Below are 22,049 nucleotides of genomic sequence, written 5' to 3'. Positions count from 1 at the left end.
GGTCCTCTGTATCTTTTCTATGACAATAAAATCTCACAGCTGAGATTAATTACATTTCTAAATTCGATATTTTATATTAATATCTTGCCATTCTATATCAACTGTATCCAGATTATTGCCAGATTTGTATAAGGAATGGTTTGTATAAGGAATGGTTTGTTGACGTTCTTGAGTTCTCTGGGCAATGATTCTCTGATCAGCGGTTTTTTTCTTTCGTGATGTAATTTTGAAATAGCAGAACATTGAAATGAAATTAAAATGTGAGAACGCTGGATTTAAAAAAAGTACTTCAGTGTCAAAATTTCTAAACGAATATCTTTGTTGCTGAAAATTGAACTTTAATTCCCATATACATGTAGTAGGAGTGCCTAGCTGAACATTTTAATTGCCTGGAATTTTATTGCTGCTTTGATAATTTGACGAACTCGAACACAATTTTCAGTAACTATGATGCTTTTTTAATCTTAATTTAAAAGCATGTTATCAACGTGGGAAATTATGTTATAGCAGCTCCAAAGTGTGTATTTAATTAACTATCTTAAAAATACGACAATTCAACTGTTAAAAACCGAAATCTAAAGAGCATCAGAGATCAGTTCCACAGCCTGCTATTCATTTCAATAAACGGTGTGAGGCATTGTAACTAACAATTCAAATTAACAATGTCAAACCATGGCAAACAGACAGTTACGTCTGTTCCCATGTATATATTAAGATACAATAAAATATGTTTAAATCAAAATCTATAACACTACAGTTGGTTATCTAATTCAAGGTCATAGGTCGTCGAATTTTCACGAAGAAACTTGTTTCCCCTCCGACCTACAGATTCACCGTGTGTTCGGAAGATACAAACGTAAATATGAACTATGACGTGCTGTGTCACACAAAGCCACGTGTTTAGCAGCATGTAGATCATTAAGCGGTGTTATTTATCTCTCAGTTACAGCTCGTATATGCAGTAACGGAAAAAACACACAGAGCGTGCAACAACATGTGCCCGCGGACATGAACCAGCGTAGAAATCCGACTGTCGTTAAATGTGATGTTTAAAATATGACACGTGTTGTAATTATTATCGATGCAAAAAGGTGGCAACATCTTTAGAGATTGTACTCTGCTACAGAGCAGACAGATGTTTGTTATTCCGCCTTAGGTTCGATGTTAGGTGTACAATTAAATACATTTTTATACTTTTTGTTTAGATTGTTTTATACCTTTTTGCGAGCATTTTCTTTAATCTCGTGAAGTTTGGTGCTACATTTACTTCAAATGTCGATTGGCCGTAAAGCAATGAAAGAGGAAAAAAGGTAAAAAAAAAAAAAAATAAAATGAAATGAATTAAAATAACACATCACCAGAAACATTTGAAAGAAATTCATCGGAGACAAAGGTTGTGTTTGGATGGCTGAGCTTGGGGACCCGACTGGACTAGGCAGTGAATCGAATGTGTTTGGTTTACTTCGCGTTCCGCGTCAAAGTGTCAGTGCGTGCTCCTCTCCTTTTACCATGAGCACTCTCAGTCAAACATATTATTGAATTCGCCCAGGAACTAAATGTGTGAAATGTCAAAACGAATACCCATCATCATCATTTCATATATATATATATTTATATATAGAAACATACGTTGTTCTAAATACATATCCATACCGCGTGATGTATGGTAAGATATGGCTATTTAATGATAACAAATATTTCCATTATGGTAGAACTTGGCCACATTCACTGTGACGCTCTAGATCACCATGGATACAAAAGGCTTAATCAGCTACCAAAAGCTTTAACTGTGACTTTGCTACATACCTAACATTAATTTGTTAAAATATACCGTTGTATAAATTTAATGGGAAATCCGTTTAAAACGTTACCCGTAAACCACCCAATGCGCGCTATAAACATATTAGCCGCTTCTGTTACTATGGATTGAGGAGACATAGTCCGGAATGTAACACTATAAGTAAGTTATCACAATGATCACAATGAAACATTGTTATAAATGATAACGCATGTATAGCCATGCTTCGTAAAGGACGACTATAATCCATATTTATCAATGGTCGGGTGACACAGTGGTAACACATTTGCCTTTTACTCAGACCGGACGTGTAAAGGAAAGGGGTTACCTGCCCGACCATATGGGTTTTTTTTTCGGGTACTCCAGTTTCTTCTTACAGTTAGACCACCCGCGCGCTAACATCTGGGCCAACAATAATGATGAATATAAGTTGGCATAACATGTTTAACAATTAACAGTGATTTGTATTTTTTTACAACTGAATGCAGCATTCCCCCCTCCCGAGCAGTACCTATCCATAAACAACGTTTATGCTACTCTTTCACGAGTGTTATGAGTTCTGTACACTCGTCAAGACAAATCAAACGTCCGTATATGATTAACCCTTGCTGCTCACTTGCCGAGAACTGCTTTGCCAGGTGTAATCATAATGTGACCGGGTCGGGTGTCACGACACCGTGTCCTGGTGTGGCATTTCAATATATTTATATTTGCTCCCCATTTCCCAATTGACACAATGCTTAGAGGCAGTTGCCACCATACATGTACGCCTATAACACCCAGTGCCTCGGGATATAACACCCAGTGGATCATGTGACATTAAAACAGGCGGAACTTTTTTGTGTTGGTTTAGTTTTTTTTCAAAGTTGACGAAAATAGTAAAACAAAGTAAATATAAGTATTGAACAGCGGTTTTAATGTTATAGTCGATATGGCAGCAAAATGTATGGTGGGCACCCAATGGGTTCCCGTGCCATTTGCTCACCATACAGCTTGCTGCCATATCGGCTTTAATAACATTAAAACCACTATTAATCACTATAAAAAACTCAGTCAGCGGCACCGTCATTTGTGGACCAAATCACAAACAAACCGCTATATCCATGACGCTAATATTTTCCTTGGCGTTCGATTCAAAACTTGAATGTGTTCATGTTGTTGAGATGTGCGCATTTGCACTCCACATCTTTAGTTGTTTTATAGATTCTGAATCAAATCGCCGTACACGTTAAGAATGTTGAATGAATAGAAGTAAGAACGTGCTTGTTTTAACTGCTCAGATATAGGCTCTTAGTTGTTAAATCTTGTTAATTTACATTTACTTATTTACAGAAGAAGACACCTCAAACACTACCAGTGCCAGTTCTAGCATCACATTCATTACAAATACATACACAATGCGGGAGTATAGGCACATATAGATATAAAAATACACTTACATACTCACACCGTCACATTTACAAACAAACACACCTTCATACAAATCCACGCTAATACAAAACCGCCATAAATATACTCACTCTCCTTTGTATAGACATATTCTCATACTATCGGCATCATGCGTTCTTATCTATGTGTGAGAACGTATATAAAAGAAAAAGAAAACGTACACCCTCTCTCAAACGACTAACCACATAGCTACACTCAACCTTCCACATGCAGGTTTTATAGTATATATACGTCCTCGTATGCATTACACTTTGATTTACACATCTCTACATTTAGATAATTTAAGAACATTTTTGAGGTAAGCCTAGAGCTCCAAGGATTGACATCATTGCACTTTTATGATAAAAACTTGCTTTATGATGTGGCGAGTGGTTTATACAATAATGGTTCATATCAGATGAAAACGAGGCCATGATATGAATGATAACATCCTCAATTTATATTACGACAGCGATAGGTATGGCATGTTTACGGGAATCTGTCCCGATGGCGATGTGTTGTATATGTGCAGTATGTAAGATGATCGATAGAAACCGCGGATACTTCATACTTTTATGTATAAACTTTTATGTGAGAATTGTGATCCATGTACCATCATGTATGTCCTTTTGTTGCTCTCCTGGTAACTCTTAAAATCACGATTCTGCATATGGTTTTCAATCTTCAACATCACTTAATGGTTATGAGATACACAACGTATCAAACTGTTTTTTTTTTTTTTAAGTTTGAATAATGAAAGTCTCCCTCTTGGGAACTTCTACTGCTTTTCCTGCTATAATTAGATTGGCTGATAAAAACATTATCTATCGTGTACATTAGAATGCCATAGTTTATGGTGAAAATATGTTCGACAAACAACCACTTAAAAATCACTGTGGCCTCGTATGCATACAATTTGAATCTGTTTGACTTTAAATGTAACGAATAAATGTATCATTCTAATGATTGGGTGTTTGTCATGTTTATAGAATCCAATCTGTCACTGTCAATAATGAGATAATGTGTGCTCTTAAGATTGTGAAATGTTTTATAGATAAAACTTTATGGATAACAAAAAGCAACACTACGGTACAAATGTAGGCCAGGGCCATAACTTTGGATCGTTACAAAACAATGTTTAATCAATCATTGAGTAGCTGGATTACCTTGTTGTAAATGTATTTTACATCGTTAAGACATTAATCGTGAGTTATCAACTGGGAAGTCGTCTAGTATTTTTTACATAATTGATACAATGTAGGTTTTGAATGCATGCCTTTAACCTCCCATTATAGTTTAATTAATTAAGGGTTAAACCTAGACATAATTGAAATAGAATGCATTTTTTATTTTCTTGATTATTGTTGTATATACATGTTGTAACAGGAAAAAGTCTATAAAAGCAACGTTTGGGGAATACTTTCCTGTCCTAATTTGAGGTCAAGAAAACAAGCATTATTGCTGTAATGTCTAATTATTGGATAGAACCGGATATAGGTTGAAAGGCCAGACTAGTACATGTTATAAAACAGGTTAGCCAAAATTCGATATGAATTATTACATCAAAATAATAATGCACCATGCACATTGCTTAAAGGTATTCATATATGAATATCTATAGCAGTTTTACCACTGAAATATCGAAAATTATGCATTCTATCAAAGAAATAGTTTTCACTAGTATTAATTTTCTGATATTTGTCACTAGTAAAAAATATCACCTTTTCTGATTTGACCAATCAGAACACTGCTTACTAACGGGAATTGGGAAAATTAAGATTTGCATATAGCTCTCCGTCATGTTATATGACATCATAATGCAAGACACAATACACAAAGTCTCGATTTGGCGTCCATTGGTGAGCCGTTGACAAGGGACCGCAATGAATTCTAGGAAGAGATTGAGCTACCTCGATATAGTTTGCTTTAAAATGTAATAAACGGAATATCTAACAGTGTTTACAGTATTACCAACTATATATTTCACTCGTGTTGCCAATATTTTGAGATTTAACACTCGTGCTACGCACATACAATGTATATATCAGCGCTAAAATATCTATTCACGTAAAGTAAAATTAAACCTTAACTCCATGGATATCTAACCTGACCACACAGCCAGTCCTAACCTCTGTCGACATTAATCTTTATCTTAGGTTATCGCATATTGATATAAAATAACCCTAACTCATCACAAGTTTGGAAATTATCAAATGATCAATTTCATTTTGCTTTAAATTTAACCTGTTTATTTCAACTAATAGTGATTTACATTTACATTGGTATCAACATAACAAGATAATAAAGCATCGCACCATCTTACATTATATATCGTTAAAACATCTAAATATAACATCAACGCTATTACAACAGCATTACTTGATGTAAATATCATGTAGCATTAATATAAATTAACCTTTAAAACAACTAAATTAAATATCAACATTAATTTAGATTAACACTTCTCAATGTAGCCACGTCTTAATACATATTGTATCACGTTAAAACATCTATAAGTAAAATCAATATAACAATTCAAGTCATTGCATACTTCTGAATAACAAATACACATAGAATAAAAAGTGACTATATCCATTGTCGTACTAAAATAGGGATCGTCTTGAGTAACTGACCTCCCCATTCCCCATTCCCCCAACATTCCCCCAAAGCTGTAGGGAAAGCGCACAGTGATTGTCACCCTTAGGATTTACTCCCTTCTGATAGTAATACTGATATTAACCGTTCTGAATGTGCTGCCAGTCTGTAAAGATGAGCTGTTGATGTTCTCATAACAACGCCAATCGCTCATATTCTTATGTTGTATGTTGACACCCTACTAATAGGAGTAAACGCTGTGTGATATTATTTGTCTATTTGTATTTTCTGTCATCCCTGACCGTCATTTTTTTTCTCCTCGGCAATCATCTGCAGATGACCCTAGTTGTTGGTGTCTCCTTGACACCCGTCCTCAGATGATCCTGGCTGTTGGTGTACCTTTGACATTCGTCCCAAGATGCTCTGGCTGAGTGCGTCTCAATTGACCCTGTCTGTTTGCGTCTCATTGACGTCCGTCTGTAGATGACCCAGGTTGTTGACGGCTCCTTGACATCCGTCCTCAGATGACCCTGGCTGTTGGCGTCTCCTTGACATCCGTCTTTAGATGACCCAGGTTGTTGACGGCTCCTTGACATCCGTCCTCAAATGACCCTGACTGTTGGTGTCTCCTTGACATGCGTTCTCAGTTGGTGTTTCCTTGACGACTGTCCTCAGATGGCCATGGCTACTGTGTCTCCTTGAAACCCCTCCTCAGATGACCCTGGCCGTTGGCGTCTCCTTGACACCCGCTCTCATATGACCCTGGCTGTTGATGTCTATTTGACACCCGTCCTCAAATGACCCTGACTGTTGATGTCACCTTGACACTCGTCCTCAGATGATCCTGGCTGTAGGCGTCTCCTTGACATCCGTCTGTAGATGACCTAGGTTGTTAGTGTGTTCTTGACAACCGTCCTCAGATGATCCTGGCTGTTAGCGCCTCCTTGACATCCGTCATCAATTGACCCTGACTGTTGGTGTCTCCTTGACATTCGTCATCAATTGACCCTGACTGTTGGTGTCTCCTTGACATCCGTCATCAATTGACCCTGACTGTTGGTGTCTCCTTGACATCCGTTCTCACATGACGCTGGCTGTTGGAGTTTCCTTGACGACTATCCTCAGATGACCCTGGCTGTTGATGTCACCTTGACACCCGTCCTCAGATGACCCTGGCTGTTGAAGTCACATTGACACCCGTACTTAGACGACCCTGGCTGTAGGCGTCTCCTTGACACCCGTCTCAGATGACCCAGGTTGTTTATGTCTCTTTGACATCCGTCTCAGATGACCCAGGTTGTTTGTGTCTCCTAGACACCGGTCCTCAGGTGAACCTGGTTGTTGGCGAGGACTCTAAACCCTAGATACTCTACAGTAAACCATTGGTAAAATAAGACTTCATTAAAGGCTAAATTTGACAGACATCTGTTTAAAAATCATATTCCCAAACTGCTTATCAAATGCTGTACCGACTTATATACAATTATAGTTAACTTAGTCATCTCACTATGGGTACCAACCTTCATATGGCAGTAGATATTGTCCAGAATAATAACTTCCGGGATAGGTGTTGATGTCTCCTGCAACATACTCCAGCATTCAACTTGCCTCGATTGTCATTGTGTTCATTGTATATTTAACCCGTATAGGGAAAGCACATACCGTAAAAGGTGACTAATTGTACCTTCAGTTCTCAGTATTGAAAGTAGATGAGTGTGTGATCGGTTGCCTTGGAACTTGAACAAAAGAAAAATATTGATCTGCTACCAAATTCCAATGCTGAGGGTATTTGGCAAATAATGAAACCAATAGAAGAGTTTGGGTTTTGGGTTATTTTATTTTAGGTAACAATAAACAAAAGCCAAAATGTGTATACTACCCCTTTGGAACTCTTGGGTCTTGGGGCGTTCGACAAATAGTGTCTAACATTGCAGAATTATGTGGATATTATCTATTATCACGAAAATATCTCCGACGATGCAAGGGGGAGGGGGTGGGGGGTGGGGGGTGGGGTGGGGGGGTGGGGGGGGGGGTGGGGGGTAATAAATAGAATGGATACACGTTTTAGGGTAACAGAGAGGAAGATGAATAGGAAAACAATTATGCGGCAAATGAACGTAACACAAAGTGAGTGTAGCACTGTGCTCGATTTGGTGATGGCTCGCTCGAGTGTTTACATCTACGAAAATTATCGAGAATGATGCACACATGGTTTAATTTTTTCATACCCGTCTACATTATTCTATTTCTGTGTGCTAGCGGTGAATATATTAAACATGAATCAAATAATGATATATGTAATTATTAATCGGTTAACGGTTTTCTTTCTTTTATCCTTTTTTATTGATTTCTTTTTAATTTTTATCTCTTTATTTTCTGTTTCAGTTTAAGTATTGTACATGTGTAAGTTCAGGTTTAGGTTAGCGTGAATTATATGCAGTATTTTGTTATTCACATCCCCGTCCGTAATCATTGTCTCAGACTTGTATTCCGAATGTGTCAGTCTCTCCACCATCTACGTTTTAGTGGAATGATGTATCTCCAGACAAGATTGCGTAATTCTTTAAATCTGGCGAGATGTCATGACGGTTTGCTGGGGATACTCCTGGTCAGTGGTAAACATCGATACTAAACGACATCACTGGGTGTAAAGAATTCAACAAAATATACACAAGCAAATGCTATCTTTCGATATCAAATTAGTAACAGGTATATGCCATGGTTTGCCCTTTGTCAGTATAACGTTACTGGATGGGGGATCCTGCTGGAAGTCTTCGGTAGTATGCTTCAGTAAGGTGTACTATAAAGTCGGTATCAGTATCGGTATCACAAGGAGACGAACATTACTATATACCGTAGGCTCTCAAAATACGTATGCATACACCACAAGGTAGACTGGCCCCCTGTCTCTTGAATATTAAAATTATAAATAAAATTGAGCTTTATGATTTTGATCCCTAGGATATGTCTGATTCTAAGTTTCAAACTAGGGGCAGATAATCTAGTATTCGAATTTAGCTTGGCAATTCTTAACAAAACAACTTAGGGTCAGGTGGCCAGTCTAACCACAAGCATGCATCTCACACACAGGAGGGGACGTTTTTAAATGATCTTAGATGTTGATAGGACGTTTAGCAATACTAAACAAAATGTCGGATTATGAGCGTCAACCTGAACCATGTCCTTCTAGGATTCGTCAAGCTGCAATGCGTGCGGAAAAAAATATACAAAATCCAGAATATAGCTGGGGAAATCCCATAGGATCGAAAATTAACGCTAACAAGTAGGAGAGTCGAACTTTAATGTGAAAAATGGGCTAAATCAATCGCACAATGTATATAGTTTGGATATTAGAAATTTGCAATAGATATACCAACCATAATACATGTATATCTAAAAAGTGAACGTTTTCAAGTAACTTTACATGTTTATGCTGTTTATGCACTTTTACGATGCATCTACTAAATACCATTTCAATGTGTTACAGTTTTAGAAATAAAACGTGTTTTTTGTTACCTAATATATCGTCCTTTGTCCGACGTCGTCCAATTTGAGTCGTCATTTCGCAAACAATTTACATTTTTGACTTGTCCTCCGGAAGCTTCAAATAACTTTTGCAGAAATCTTTCATCGCTAAGGGTCAACCGAAAGTGTGAATTATATATCAACATCCCTAGGGGAAGCCTGAGAGTTGAGGGAATACTGCAAATTGCCTTAGGTTTCCAAACATACTTCTCAAGCCCGAGATAATGTAGAATCAAATGTACGGTGTAGAGGGGCAAACTTTACTATGTTTTATATTGGAAAATCACATTTTTGAATATATCGTGTTTAATTGACATTGGAATTAATACGCAATTTGATAGAATTATGAGTGGCCCTGATTGACGCATAGAAGCTGAAAGCTTGGGGCCAAAAAGGGTCAAATTGACAGTCATTTAAAAAAAAAACTCAATACCCATATACACCACATGGGGTCTCGCGTTTTCCCTTGGTGATGAATATACTTTAGTTTTTACAGGAAAATCACATTTTGACTATCATTACTTCCATTGGTACTGTAAGAATTATCACAATAGGGTGGTAGTTTGATGGCATATTGAGAATGCCTCACTGACCCCTAGGGAGATATTGGCGGGGTCAAAATTGGCCAAATTGAAATATTTCAAAACTCAAGTATGGGCGTCTTGTTATATAATACAAATGTACCATAGATATCAGGTTGATGTTTTAGTGGCGGATAATTAACCTCCGATATTGCCACATTAGTTTGACTTACCAGGAGGGGAGATGCTATCATTCTAATTACAAGGTAAAACAGCCACTGAAGCTTCACTGATGTTTTGGACGTTTTCATTTCTCGCCACACTTTGGTACTTGACCGGAAGTCCTAGCTTTGGAGTACGTATTTTTGATCGTGGATGTACTGGATTTTGATTGACTGTGTATTTTTGTTCGACGGGATGTAGATGCCCTGAAACACTGTCGTAGACATTTATCGATCCATGTCTTAAACCGTGTTTACACAAGAGTTTGATATTCCTAGTTTATCGTAAGATACGCTATCGACTCGTCTCGGAGGTTCATTCGTGCATCCTGATACCGTCCTCCTGTATGTCCAGCTGTCCATACACACACACACACGATGTGATCGGATATAATTCGGCATCGGTCGAGTACTACTTCCGCTTGATAACGAAGTTGAGAATAATATCCATATCGGGAGATTTCAAAATATGGTTACAGCTTTACTGGCGTCGAGTAAACGTTTATTTTTGTGGGTAGGGATAATGGATGACTGTAGCGCAGAAGTTGTCCTATCTAGCTACACCGGAGCTTGGTTCTTTTCTGTTAAAAAATAATACAAGTATTTAATCCAAAACCAAATGTCCATAATTATCCGTTTGTCTTTTGTGTTTCAAATACACCTATACATAACAAAAGATGAATTATTTCAGATTACTGATGTTGTGTTAAATATCAATATGATATATATATAAAGACATCTATATGCCTAAATATATGCTCTCATGAAGCAAAACTCCATCTTAACAAATTTCAACGCCAAATGATATACACACACCATAACAGCTTCATCGTTAACTCCACCGCCTCGCTGTTATATGCACTTATGACGACTGTACATGTCTCCCGAATGGCCCACACCACTGTCATCCTCCTCCCAGCCCCCATTCCTTCTTGTCGCCACCACCCCCCCCCCCCCCCTCCCTTTCCTGCACCCTCTTCTGTGTCAGCCATGTGTGGTAATTTCTCATTTTGTTTCCAATTTAAAGTGTAAAGATGTCAATTTCTCCAGAAATATAGACATAACAAGATAAACTATATTGATTTTGTCGTGTAGGAGAAGTGCCGCCATGTTATTTAGAAAGTTTAATACATTTTATAGACTTTCTAACCATACATCAAATTTTCAAAACGTATTTGAAGGTGTATATTATCTAGGCTACAGCTGTTTCTATAACGCCCATTGCGTGAACAGTTCTATCAATGTTCAGATGAAGAGATAGGACGCTATAATTTATTGTCTCTCACTATCTCTGTGATAACACATGATGATACGGTATCTAAGAACGCTACTGTTTTGATACATGTGACCTGACTAACACCGCCTTAGCGACAAGTACTACACGCTGAGAAAGTGACAGCCCCGTCTGGGTGTGCATTCCCAGCTGTCTCTCCGTATTAGTCACACGTCGGGAGATGTTCCCTCAAAACCTTCTTTCCTAATGGAATCTTAACTAGCCACATGGGTTCTGATGCCTTGAAAACTTTCAACGACTTTATTGTTTGAATGTACAACATACTTTCGACGTCGGCTGCCCACCGGGTAAACTATATAATCAAAATCCTTGACAAGTATCTATAACTGTATGATTTACTACTAGGGAAGGTAAAATGCGGTTCACTAATTTTGAATACCCGTCTCTTTAATATCCATTTAAGTCACGTGATAATGATTAGACTATCCATGTCTCCCCCGTGTTTCGTGAAAAATAGAAACTTTTCAGAAGATCCATTAGATAATGGTATACAGAGAATATATCAAGGTGGTTTTTAACATTTTGTCAGCAATGAAGATGAATTTGCTGTTGTATTCGTATTTCTTCCCAAATAAAAACTGACATTTCCGAGAAATGTCGGCGTAATCCTATGTATATTAACTGCATGTACTTCCATGACAATAAATGACTATCATTTTGCTGAGTAGACGGTTTTTCTTAGAAGAGGAAGTCTCAGCGATATGAGAATGCGATATCTGAATATGTGTACGACCAAACAAACTTCATTTATTTTACAAAAGTCACAACACAAGTATATATCATTTTATATTGATGGCCCAGATAAAGAGCGCGCAGGGTCTGACTGCGAGACGAAAACCGGAAACCCACTTGTCAGGGCAGGTGACACTGCAAGGAATCACGTGACAAGTGAAACAGTAAAAAGAGGAAACAGAGCAGAAAATATATGTCCACTAAGAATGAGACAGTGCCTTATAACCGATTTACAGGGGATCAACTTGGGGTTCCTTTTACGACCAATCCAAACGACAGGAAAGTATTCTTGGGCTTTCGAATGTCAACGGAACAGAAGACAGAAACAATCCACTTCCGAATCTGTTGCAGGCCCCGCAATTTGTCGATACATGCGATATGCAGTGTTTTGAAGCAAGCATATTCTTTCCACGTTCCTGTACGGTTATATCGACGTGGGCTAAACATTGGTAGAGTAACTAGTAGGATACTCGAGATAAAGACACGGGCAAACAACAATGAGACTTGGGACTGAAGGGTGCAGATTATCATTTTTTTTAATCTTTTGAATGCGGTGCTGGCTGCCTAAAAGCACAGGACAGAATTTCTGGCGCCACAAGGAAAATGAACGTAATAGATTAGGAGATATGTGTTTATGATATGCAAAAAAAGGTGAATTGAAGAGAAACATTAAATTATTGTAATTATGCTTCTACAGAATAAGGTCATACACTTGGTAGATTATACAACCCCATTTACGGACGGTGCTTTTTGCAATCGAGCCAATTTTAGAGTAATTTTATAAAGTTATTTTACTAAAGTATCGCAGGCACAATGTCAGGGACATGATCGAAAAAAAACCCCAGGTATAGCCAGCAAATGAAATTGCGCTTCTGATTTGTTGTTTCTAATTTGTGTCCATCTCTGTAAGCGGAGATAGTCAGTGTGGGGTCTGAGCCTGTGTGGTGTAGCAGACCGATTCCTGTATAACGAAGCTGGCATTGGTGCCGACAGCAATGCGAATAACATCACCCTACATTACATATCAATGTATATTGAATGAATGCTAACAGGATGACAGGTGTATTGCTTGTAGATCTACCATGGATACTAATGATACAGATATCATAACTCATGTTAATCATGAATTATAAAGCAGTGCGGTCAAAAGGTCAGACAGGGATAATGGACACAGTTCAGTGGACATGGCTGGATTACTGCAGCCGAGCGATCGCGCGGAATATATAACAACACACCTACTATGAGTAAGGCTATGATGTATCATAAACAATTGGTATTGTTATGCAATATTACGACATTTCAGAAATACACTGTCGTTAGTGATTTTAACAATTGAATAATTCTGTCCCCTCGTGTTATTTATTAAAATTAATATTCGTCGCCCAACTTGCTAAAGGTGGATGCGTTACTAGTATCTTAACATTTGATATCTCTGTCGTTCTCGTGTGTCTTACATAGACGGATCCGTCAGACGGTACATAAACCAAGCGCCATCACAACCACATGATCTTGTTAAAGCCGTTCCGTCGACGTAAAAAAAACCCGGAACGACCATAGAGGTAACATCCAAACACTAGCTTGATTCCTTTGGTAGACAAAATCCAATCTGTCAACAGTTGTCTTAGGTACAGTGTAGTGCCCTTATAACGATTGCGTGACAAATCACGAATGGTTGAGAAAGCAGACGGAAAATCAAAATACATGTATACACCTGAGTGTATTAAATGATGAGTAGTTGTAGGTTTGGGTGGGTTTAGGAGTTGTAGGTTTAAGTGGATATCTGTAGATGTAGGTTTGGATGGTTACCAGTAGTTATACGTTTTGGTGGTTATTAGTAATTGTAGGTATGGGTAGTTATCAGTTGTTATAGGCTTGGTGGTTATCAGTAGTTGTAGGTTTGGGTGGTTTTAGGAGTTGTAGGTTTAAGTGGTTATCAGTAGTTGTAGGTTTGAGTGGTTTTAGGAGTTGTAGGTTTAAGTGGTTATTAGTAGCTGTAGGTATGGGTAGTTATCAGTTGTTATAGGCTTGGTGGTTATCAGTAAATGTAGGTTTGGATGGTTATGAGTAGTTATAGGTCTAATTGGTTATGGTATAATATCAGTTGCAGGTTTAAGTGGTTAAGGTTTATTATTAGTTGTAGATTTAGGTGGTTTTTAGTATTTGAAGATTTGGTTGGTTTTCATTCTTTTGCAGGAAGTCAACACTGAACTATCATCCCGTTGATTGATGCGTGCTGTTCACCAGAGAACGCTGTTTTCATTGCCGCAGCAATATTGTGGAAATCGTTATGTAAATTGTTAGACAGTGACTCTCAAATCAATTTATTATATATTTGGAGACATGACGAGCATTTATTGGATTATCGAATCAACGTGCATAGTTGTTTTTATTATATGCAATTCGCTTGCTTAATTTTGCCATAATGTATTTTTACTCAATCTGGAACAAGATACCGTCCGCTTTCCCACCCCTATCAGCAAACAACAAGCAGTACAAACATTCTGATATTTCTCCCGGGGATCCCTATGAGAATTATCTACTCCCTTTATATATATATATATCTATATACATGTACATGTAAAAGTACAACCAGCATGGATATAATGTGGTTTGTTGATACACATGGGTCTCTTTACCATCCTTTTAGATATATCGACGTTGTATTGTCTTTCAAGTACACGACACTAACTGAGACACTAACCGATCGGCATCCCACTGGATGTGAACAAAAAACAAAAACAAAAACAAAAACTGCAGCCCCTTCTGAACCATTTTACTCGATCATTACTTAGAATTCAACCACAGAGACAGAATATTACAATGTTTTATTGTGGTGCGCGTGTGTGTGTTCGGGGAGGGGTTGTTAACGTCCTCGCTGCTGTTAGGGTCATATGAGGCTATGTGTGGAGAAGACACCAGAAGAGGACAATTTCCTTCATAGTAACAACCCTGCATCTTTAATAATATCATTTATATAAATAAATGTAATGTTGATTAATCGCAATCACAGGTTGCCATGTTGATGTTATATCCATACATTTGTTACAATTACCACATTTCCTTAAAATAAGCCGAGCACTGACGAAACGCGGCGAACACAAAAGACGCCCACTCTTCTGAAACACCTCATTCTATTATCGTTATGTTTTTCATTGACATGTTGTGCAGTTGGCTAACAGTCTATAAGATCTCTTAAGATACATTTAAATATACAACATGGAGTTATATTCATGTAATACAAGTGTATGTTCATCAAGTTAAAACGTAAATACACAAATAAAACATTCAATCTAAATGATGCAAATTCCGATCAATAATTTCTTGTAACAGCCTGACAACATACCACACAATTTATCTATAGATATAATTTCACGATATTACAATGATATACATTTTTCTCTCATTTTAACCATTCTAACGTCTGTACATTTGAGTAAGTAATGGAATTCGTCCCCTACATGGATGTATAACAAAATTAACATTTGCGATCTTGTTTTTTGACATAACGCCATCTTCAAGTTTCTATCGGAACTTTCATATTGGAGCATGTTGGCACTGTTGATTTATAGAGGACGAATAATTGTAGGCCCTCTGGGGAATCAGAGATGCTCGTTCTTGTATTCTATTAAGGGGACATTGGAGAGACCCAAAATAGATCCTCTGTCCCCCTTTGCATCACTTCAGGTCTCAAATCTTCCTTTATTTCCCTCACTGCTCTGTCTTCCTTGACTTTGTTTTCCTTTATTTACACCCGAAATTATGTTGTTGTTTCATGAAAAGCAGTGATAAAGACCATGAACAAATGTGATGATGATTAGTATTGATTTCGGACCTTGACGATTGATTTATTCATATGTGAACCTTGTTGTTTGTGAACTTTGCGTCGTTTTGTTATGGCACGTTTCTGTAATATTCATCAAAATTGATTTTGAAGGTTTTAGACCCTGAATATGGGAAATGTGTACGGACGACGCACCGCATTCGAAGTCATACGTCATACGACGGATCAAAACAGAAAAGAAAAAGGTCACTTAGTTTCGCTCAGTTTACCTAAATATTCGAAATTCCACATCTAAATTTAATGATTTTTTCCGTATATAATGGTGACAAGGCAAGGTAAACCATTCAACTCCCATGAGCTTATTTGCGGACACCCAGACTTTTGTTAACAGCTATAATTGAATTAGTCGGCGCAGCCAGGTCCACAACTAGACATTTACGTATAGCGGTCGAACAGAAGTAGCTTAGTAAGCCCGTGGGTATATAGATCTTCATCACATAGTTTTACTTTGGCAATATTGTTTACTCCTTAGGTAATTTGAACAGTAATTGTTTTCTGTGCCTTGAAAACCGTTAATATTATAAATTGTGGGAAAACCAGGAGAGCTAATGTTTCTAAACAATGCGGTTGCAATACCAATTGACGACTACCATACGCTTACTGTATATTTTCGGTGAGACTACATTACAACATCACCGCTACAACACGGAACGCTATCACAGGTATATATTGTAATTATGATATCAACGTAAATCTGATCTTAAAATAAACCTCTCAGACCCGCTTTCATCATGACCATCACGAACGAACTAGGAATATACGAATATCGAAGTACATCTAAAGATGATTTAGCTCTGTGCATTACTGATGAATCTTAAAACAAAAAAAAGCTGTATGGTGCAGTTTAATTCATTTAGACTTTACTGTATATAACTCATACAATTGTAGTTGTCTACCTTTTTTTGAAAGATGCCAATATCTCGTTTGTGTTACAATCCTTAGACCATTTCCGAACTTTCATATTTTGTCCTCGTTATTTGTATTATACGGCGTTATTGTCTTGATATCTACCTTTATGCTCATCCTTATGTTTTAGCTTTGTCACACCAGTATCACCTCTAGGTAATCATGGTCATCAAAAGTCTTAGATACTGATAATATTACTCTTGTATTTTATAGCTTCAATGTAACGGCAGTATAAAAGGAACAAATATTGAAGGCTCTAAGCTTATATTTTACACTTGTAATAACCATGCATATGTCAAGCATGACAACAATTCGTTACTGTTCGACAGGAAATTGTAGATTTTAAACAGAAAAAAATATTGACCAATAAATTGACGTTCAATCTCTAGGAAAATAAATGTTGGAGTGTACTTATCTGAATATCGTATTTATTTATTCATTTATTCATTCCTGCCCTCAGGTAGTGCGTAATAATTTTCAATGATGCCCCAATTGCATGGTTGCCAGAAGCGACTTAATTTGGGATCTTATCTTTTCTCTTCGTTCTAAACAAATATCTTCTTCCAAATGTCTCCCCTGACGCTGCGTTACTTTTTGATATTCAGTTGAGCGTTCACCACTGTGAGAATGACATCAGGTTCTGTGACCTGGCCGAAACAAACCAGAGTCTATAAAAACGTACTCGCTACACCTTTTTAGCGCTTGGCATTGGGGTGTGACGACTGGTACGCCAGTTGTCACTATAGTGTAACCGGGTGGTGTGTCTTGCTTGATGTCAGAATAATGTAACCGGATGGTGTGTCCTGCTGGGGTCAGTATAATGTGACCGGGTGGTGTGTCCTGCTGGGTGTGTATGCACCATACGTCAGTAAAGAAGTACTATAAAGTTCCGCACCAAGAGGCACAAACGAACATACCGCAGTCTCCCAAAACACCCACACACGCTTCACGCATGCATTTCCCAAGCAGGGGGATGCCATTCATAAATGACCTTTCCTGTTGTTAGTTCGTTAAACCATTGGTCATTATTACAAGATAGGCTGATTCTACAAACGTTTCCTTCCCAATAACTTCCGTGATATTATTTGCATGCGTTGTTTTTATCTTAGTGACTTCTACTACCGACCGACCGTTTAAAATGAACCAACAAAATTCTTTTGTTCACATTTGAAGAAATTAATCGCAGTTTCTCCAATATATGCCAAGGCGTTAACATCTAGCAAGTACCTGTGCTGTACAAGCACGCACCATTCCAATACATGGCGAATAAAGCATCTACCAACTCATAATGCTACATACTACGGATTTGTCGACCAACACGCAGTGATCTGACGGTAATTATCTAAATTGAATAAAACTGATCAAAAACTCGTGTTACTCTGGAAATCCATCCGACAGAATCGGATTTAGCTATGTCGTGATTTCTCTAGATAAGTTTTCGGATGCCGCTAATTTGGAAATTACAGTGAGAAGAGCGAATGCATCGCGGAAATTATAGAAACTGTGGAAAAGAAAAGCGACAGTAGAAAACAGCCGTGTAACCGACACTGTAACACTAATGTTAAATCGGTAAAACGAGAGCAAAATATGAACAAAATTAGATTCAACGGCGACTCGTGAAATAATACAAGAGTAGATGTTACGGAAGAGTGAGCGTCCTCTATTTCATCGACAACACTCGTCATGCAAATCGAGAAAATCAAGTTCTCGAGGACCAGTGAGTTTACCGCCATGGAAACTCTTTGTAAGATATCAATTTTATAGATTAAGGATCGCAAAAAGTTCATGCTAACAAACAGTTCACCGTATAAGCGGTTGATTTTTTTGTTCAATTCGAATCACATATATCCCACATTTAATGAATAATACAAACGTGGCTGTGTGATTATATATCATCCTATTATAAACGAGGTTTCGTCAAAGCAGGAGTCATAAAAATGTTTTCCTTCGGTCCTATGCTACAATTATATAATTACATTAATTCTCAAAGAAAATAAATACAATGGACACAATGAATGGGGTATAAATCCCCATCTCTCGTAGATTTCATAACTCTATATAATGGGATCAAGTTAGCAAGGTTATTAAGAGGCGTTATCATGATATTGTTCAAATTGACGTTACAATGTAGCAGTTCGCTGAAGCTGTTTACAATAACTCGCCTTAAAACATAACATCTGCTGACAGGCGCAGTGTCAAAACGGAAAAATCGAAATTGTCAAGGTCGTGTACTTGATCAAGATTTATGTGTTGGAAAATTTTGCATTGGGTAGATTCATAAAAAAAGTTAGACGCCGTTGGGGATCTTGGTCTTCAATACATCAATCTTCTCTCTCATTTTTGATGGATATAGTAGACTAACCATAAGTGTTGTGAAAACAAAACTCTATTGTACAATTGTATGCTGATTGCCGACCATTAAGGCATTTTGTATCGTTTGATTGAAAAATCAAATACAAAATGAAGCAAATGGTCAAAAGCTCGTATATACGCTACTCCACAGTTGGATCTTAGGCTGGACTGAAACGGTAAAGGTATCCGTTGTAAGTGAAACAAGATTTCTCATAAAATCCTATGCTTTATTTCTTAGCCATTGTCATTGTATCAGGAAGGGTTAATTCCAAGGCTCAAGCCAACCCTATTGTTATCTGTGTATGTGGCAGATTGGTACTCAAATGAATATATTAATGGTCAGCAATGTAATAATGTTCATTGTCTAAATCAAATTATTATGCAGTAAGTGTTCTACACGATATTTGACGTTAATATCATGAACAAATGTGGCCCCATTACTTAGAATCCAAAATTGTTACTAGTAGACATTTAACTTTTGACATTAGATCATTCACGTGCACGTTTACTACATGCAATATCGAGTTTCAGCCATCGTAGTTTTCTTCAAGGGATGCAAGGAATGAAAATATAAAATACATAACCAAACGAATGTCTACTGTTTTTAGAGCGCTGAACGAACATATTGAAAATCATTGTGGATACACCATGAAAATAGTACCTTTTTTGATCTGGTGTAGCGTGTTGAACAAAACGTACACGTCACGGATTGCCGAACAATTTAGTATAGTGGAGGACTAAAAAAAAAGTTGATTTTTTTTTACCGATGACCTTCAAAATGGAGACCCCCGTCTATCAGCTTTGTCACGCGACCATGCTCCCAAACGCCTTCATACCCTTTTTAGCAATACAATGATTGTACCAGTCGTTCTTTATGTCTCCAGTGGAAATTATTGAGACTAGACGAAACAAGTAAATGCCATTCATCGTTTTGTATTTTTTGCTTTATTTTGATATGCTGGTTAATACTTTGAGTCATGCGCGAGTGTTTGATAGTAACGATCAAATATCCGTCCTCACATACACACACATGTGTAACTATTCCAGTTCGTTCAAGAGACCTTCATAATATCGTTTCATATTTGTAAAATTCGAAAAGGATTTTAAGGCATTTTGGAATTAAACTGTATTTGTCATGCACCAAGCACTTCCTTCATAAATCTTAACGTATCACAGACTACACATAGCAACGTATTTTATGTACACCACACCAACTAAAATGTATTAAGAACGGCATGACAGTTCCACCATAGTTACAACAAGCATGAGACGACAACTCCACAATAGTTACAACAAGCATGAGACGACAACTTCTCCATAGTTACAACAAGCATGAGACGACAACTTCTCCATAGTTACAACAAGCATAACATGACAAATCCACCATAGTTACAACAAACATGATTCTACATATACAACTCTACTATAGTTACAACAAGTATGAGACGACAACTCCACCATAGTAACAACAAGCATGACATGACAACTCCACCATAGTTACAACAAGCATGAGACGACAACTCCACCATAGTTACAACAAGCATGAGACGACAACTCCACCATAGTTACAACAAGCATGAGACGACAACTCCACCATAGTTACAACAAGAATAAGATGACAACTCCACCATAGTTACAACAAACATGATATGACAAATCTACCATAGTTACAACATGAATGTCATAACAACTTCGCCATTGTAACAGCAGAAACGATATGACAACTGCAACATAGTTACAGCAAAACGATATGCCAACTTGACTACATTTACAACAATCACGACATGTGTTGTTTTCTTGAGGCACGTCAATTACTACCATTTTATATGTACATTTTTCTTACATTTTAGAAATTGTCTCTTGTGTCTTACAGATTCGAACCATGACGGGAGTATTACAAGTACTGGTAGTGTTCCTAATGCAGTCTACCGTGACGTCACAACAGTCATCAGAAGATCTGCCAAGAGGTCGTAAGTACTCTTCACGTTCTGCCGTATCAACAATGGGCTGATTTTTCACTATAATCGTTAGCATATTTTAGTTGTTTTATCATAGCGAACAAGATTTCCTGGTTTTCTAAATGCGAAGCTATTTCGTACACGTAATATGCGTTTTAATGGCTCTCAACCAGATAACGTTTGCTAAGAGAAGAACTTATTTAAAGGCCTATCTTATTATATGCTAGGTGTGTATTAACATCGTTGTGATGATGTTGTCCAGTCACATCAAAGGTGCCAGATGTGTTACGATAGTGTAGTTCAATGTTTCTATACCAGTGGAAGGTTATCACAGAGCGATAAACTAAAAAAACCCAGACAGAAACAGTTAGAGGGTGTTTATGGTCCCTAGGCCGATAAAGGAATGACGTCGTTTTGTATAGCTGTACAGTAACACTGTTGGTGTAAAGAACATGATAGAATATGTCGGACGCACAGACAGACACGTGAATGACCAGCGTTATTGATGAGCTTTCACGCTGTAATCAAGTTAATGACGTTCCCCTCGCGCGATCGGGCACTTGCTTATTGTTTTTGGCCATTTCCCCGTTGCATCGTTTCAGATTTAGCCTATCTGGTGTTCGAACTCGACCTGGTCTGTTACTCAACGACACAAGGGAGCCGTGTATTTTAACCTAGTCGAAGCCAGTATAGATATGCGCATTATTGAATGATTTTGCTCCCAATGACTTTACAGACCAAATTGTGTAATATCCGCACAGGCGTTCTGGTCTGGAAGCGTTTTTAAGGAAATGTCTCTGGTAAACGTTGTATGCCGCGCAAGGTCACTAGCTCAAATGTCTCTTGGAGGAGATGAGATATAGCTGTAAACAATGCAA

The 22,049-nt window shown here is 37.7% G+C and overlaps 1 protein-coding gene across 1 annotated transcript in view; it reads left to right on the top strand.

The window, feature by feature from the left end:
* LOC117342268 overlaps positions 1-22,049 on the top strand; it is a 191,127-nt gene that overhangs the window by 10,069 nt on the left and 159,009 nt on the right. The window contains exon 2 of the mRNA XM_033904357.1: positions 21,087-21,183. Within this exon, the coding sequence (XP_033760248.1) occupies positions 21,096-21,183 (88 nt within the window). The 5' untranslated portion in view covers positions 21,087-21,095. The remainder of the gene's footprint in view (positions 1-21,086; positions 21,184-22,049) is intronic.

The sequence above is a fragment of the Pecten maximus genome, chromosome 14 (genome assembly GCF_902652985.1).
Source record: "Pecten maximus chromosome 14, xPecMax1.1, whole genome shotgun sequence".
Classification (NCBI taxonomy): Eukaryota; Metazoa; Mollusca; class Bivalvia; order Pectinida; family Pectinidae; genus Pecten; species Pecten maximus.
The sequence above is the reverse complement of the archived record's forward strand: the minus strand, read 5'-3'. Positions and strand labels throughout refer to the sequence as shown.